At 60.2% G+C, this 1,044-nt stretch overlaps 1 protein-coding gene across 1 annotated transcript in view; it reads left to right on the top strand.

Moving 5' to 3' along the window:
- Window positions 1–933: 933 nt before the first annotated feature.
- PLXNC1 (plexin C1) overlaps window positions 934–1,044 on the top strand; it is a 75,176-nt gene continuing 75,065 nt past the window's right edge. The window contains exon 1 of the mRNA XM_014963300.1: window positions 934–1,014. Within this exon, the coding sequence (XP_014818786.1) occupies window positions 934–1,014 (81 nt within the window). The remainder of the gene's footprint in view (window positions 1,015–1,044) is intronic.

Below are 1,044 nucleotides of genomic sequence, written 5' to 3'. Positions count from 1 at the left end.
TACTTTAAGATAAAAGCTGTGTAAATGGAGGGTCAGCTGGCCTCTGGGTTTTGAACATTATGTCCTCTTCTCAGCAAGAATGGCATGGGCTCTATGCCCATCCTCCCCCAGAGTTTCCAGAGACGCCCCTGAGAGAACACTAAAATGCATTTTGCTACCTTTCATAAGATGATTTTTCATTTAAAACTCAGCAAAACGGTAATTTTCCATTAGCTGAACATGCAGCCTATACTTCTTATTCTGAGGAGCCTTTACCAGCAATGACCCAGAGGGAAGTAAAGCCCGTTGGTTGCGCCATTCGACGTGGTCCAGGCTGCCCGGGAAAGTGGTGAAATCATCATTCCTGGAGGTATTTAGAAGACGGGCAGGCATGGTGCTTAGCAATATGTTTTAGTGATGGTTTTTGTCAGTGTTAGGTTGACGGTTGGGCTCGATCCGAAAGGTCCCTTCCAACCTGGACAACTCTATGATTCTATGGCCTGTCCTGCCCCCGAGCGGGTGCTGGGTGGGCTTCCATCCCTCAGCAGCACAGCTGGAGAGGGCAGGGCTTTTTGCCTGCCCTGCTGAACTCGGGAGAAAGCCCGGAGCCTTTGTTCTACCTCAGGCAAAGCCCATGAGGTTCCTAAGCACAGAGGAGCTGACACCTCAACCTTCCCGCTCAGGGTGGCAGCAACCGACTGGGATACCGGGGTGCCGTGTAGGAGGTTTACCGGGTGTAAGCCGGGTTGCCAAGCCCGCAGCATGCGGAGGTGGGGTGCCGCAGCCCGGCAGAGCCTAGCCCCGCGCCCACCGGGCCTGCCCTCGCCCCTCCGCCCGCGGGGTGTCCTTCAGCCGGGCAGGGAGCGAGGCATAAGCGGGGTGCGCGGGGGTCGCCCTGCCCCGGAGGCGTCCCCGTGAGGGACCGGGTGCTGGGCGCCGCCGGGGGAGGCGCGGATGGGGCGGCTGCCCCGGCCGGTGGCCGGGCGAGGTGGCCCGCCCGAGGCCAGGCGGTTCTCGCCCCCCCCTCCCCGCCCCGCATCCTGCATCCCGCCACACCGCGATGAA

This window comes from Calidris pugnax, unplaced genomic scaffold (assembly GCF_001431845.1).
Source record: "Calidris pugnax isolate Ruff unplaced genomic scaffold, ASM143184v1 scaffold44, whole genome shotgun sequence".
In the NCBI taxonomy this organism is placed as follows: Eukaryota; Metazoa; Chordata; class Aves; order Charadriiformes; family Scolopacidae; genus Calidris; species Calidris pugnax.
Note: the sequence above shows the minus strand (reverse complement) of the source record. Positions and strands in the feature narration are given on the sequence as shown.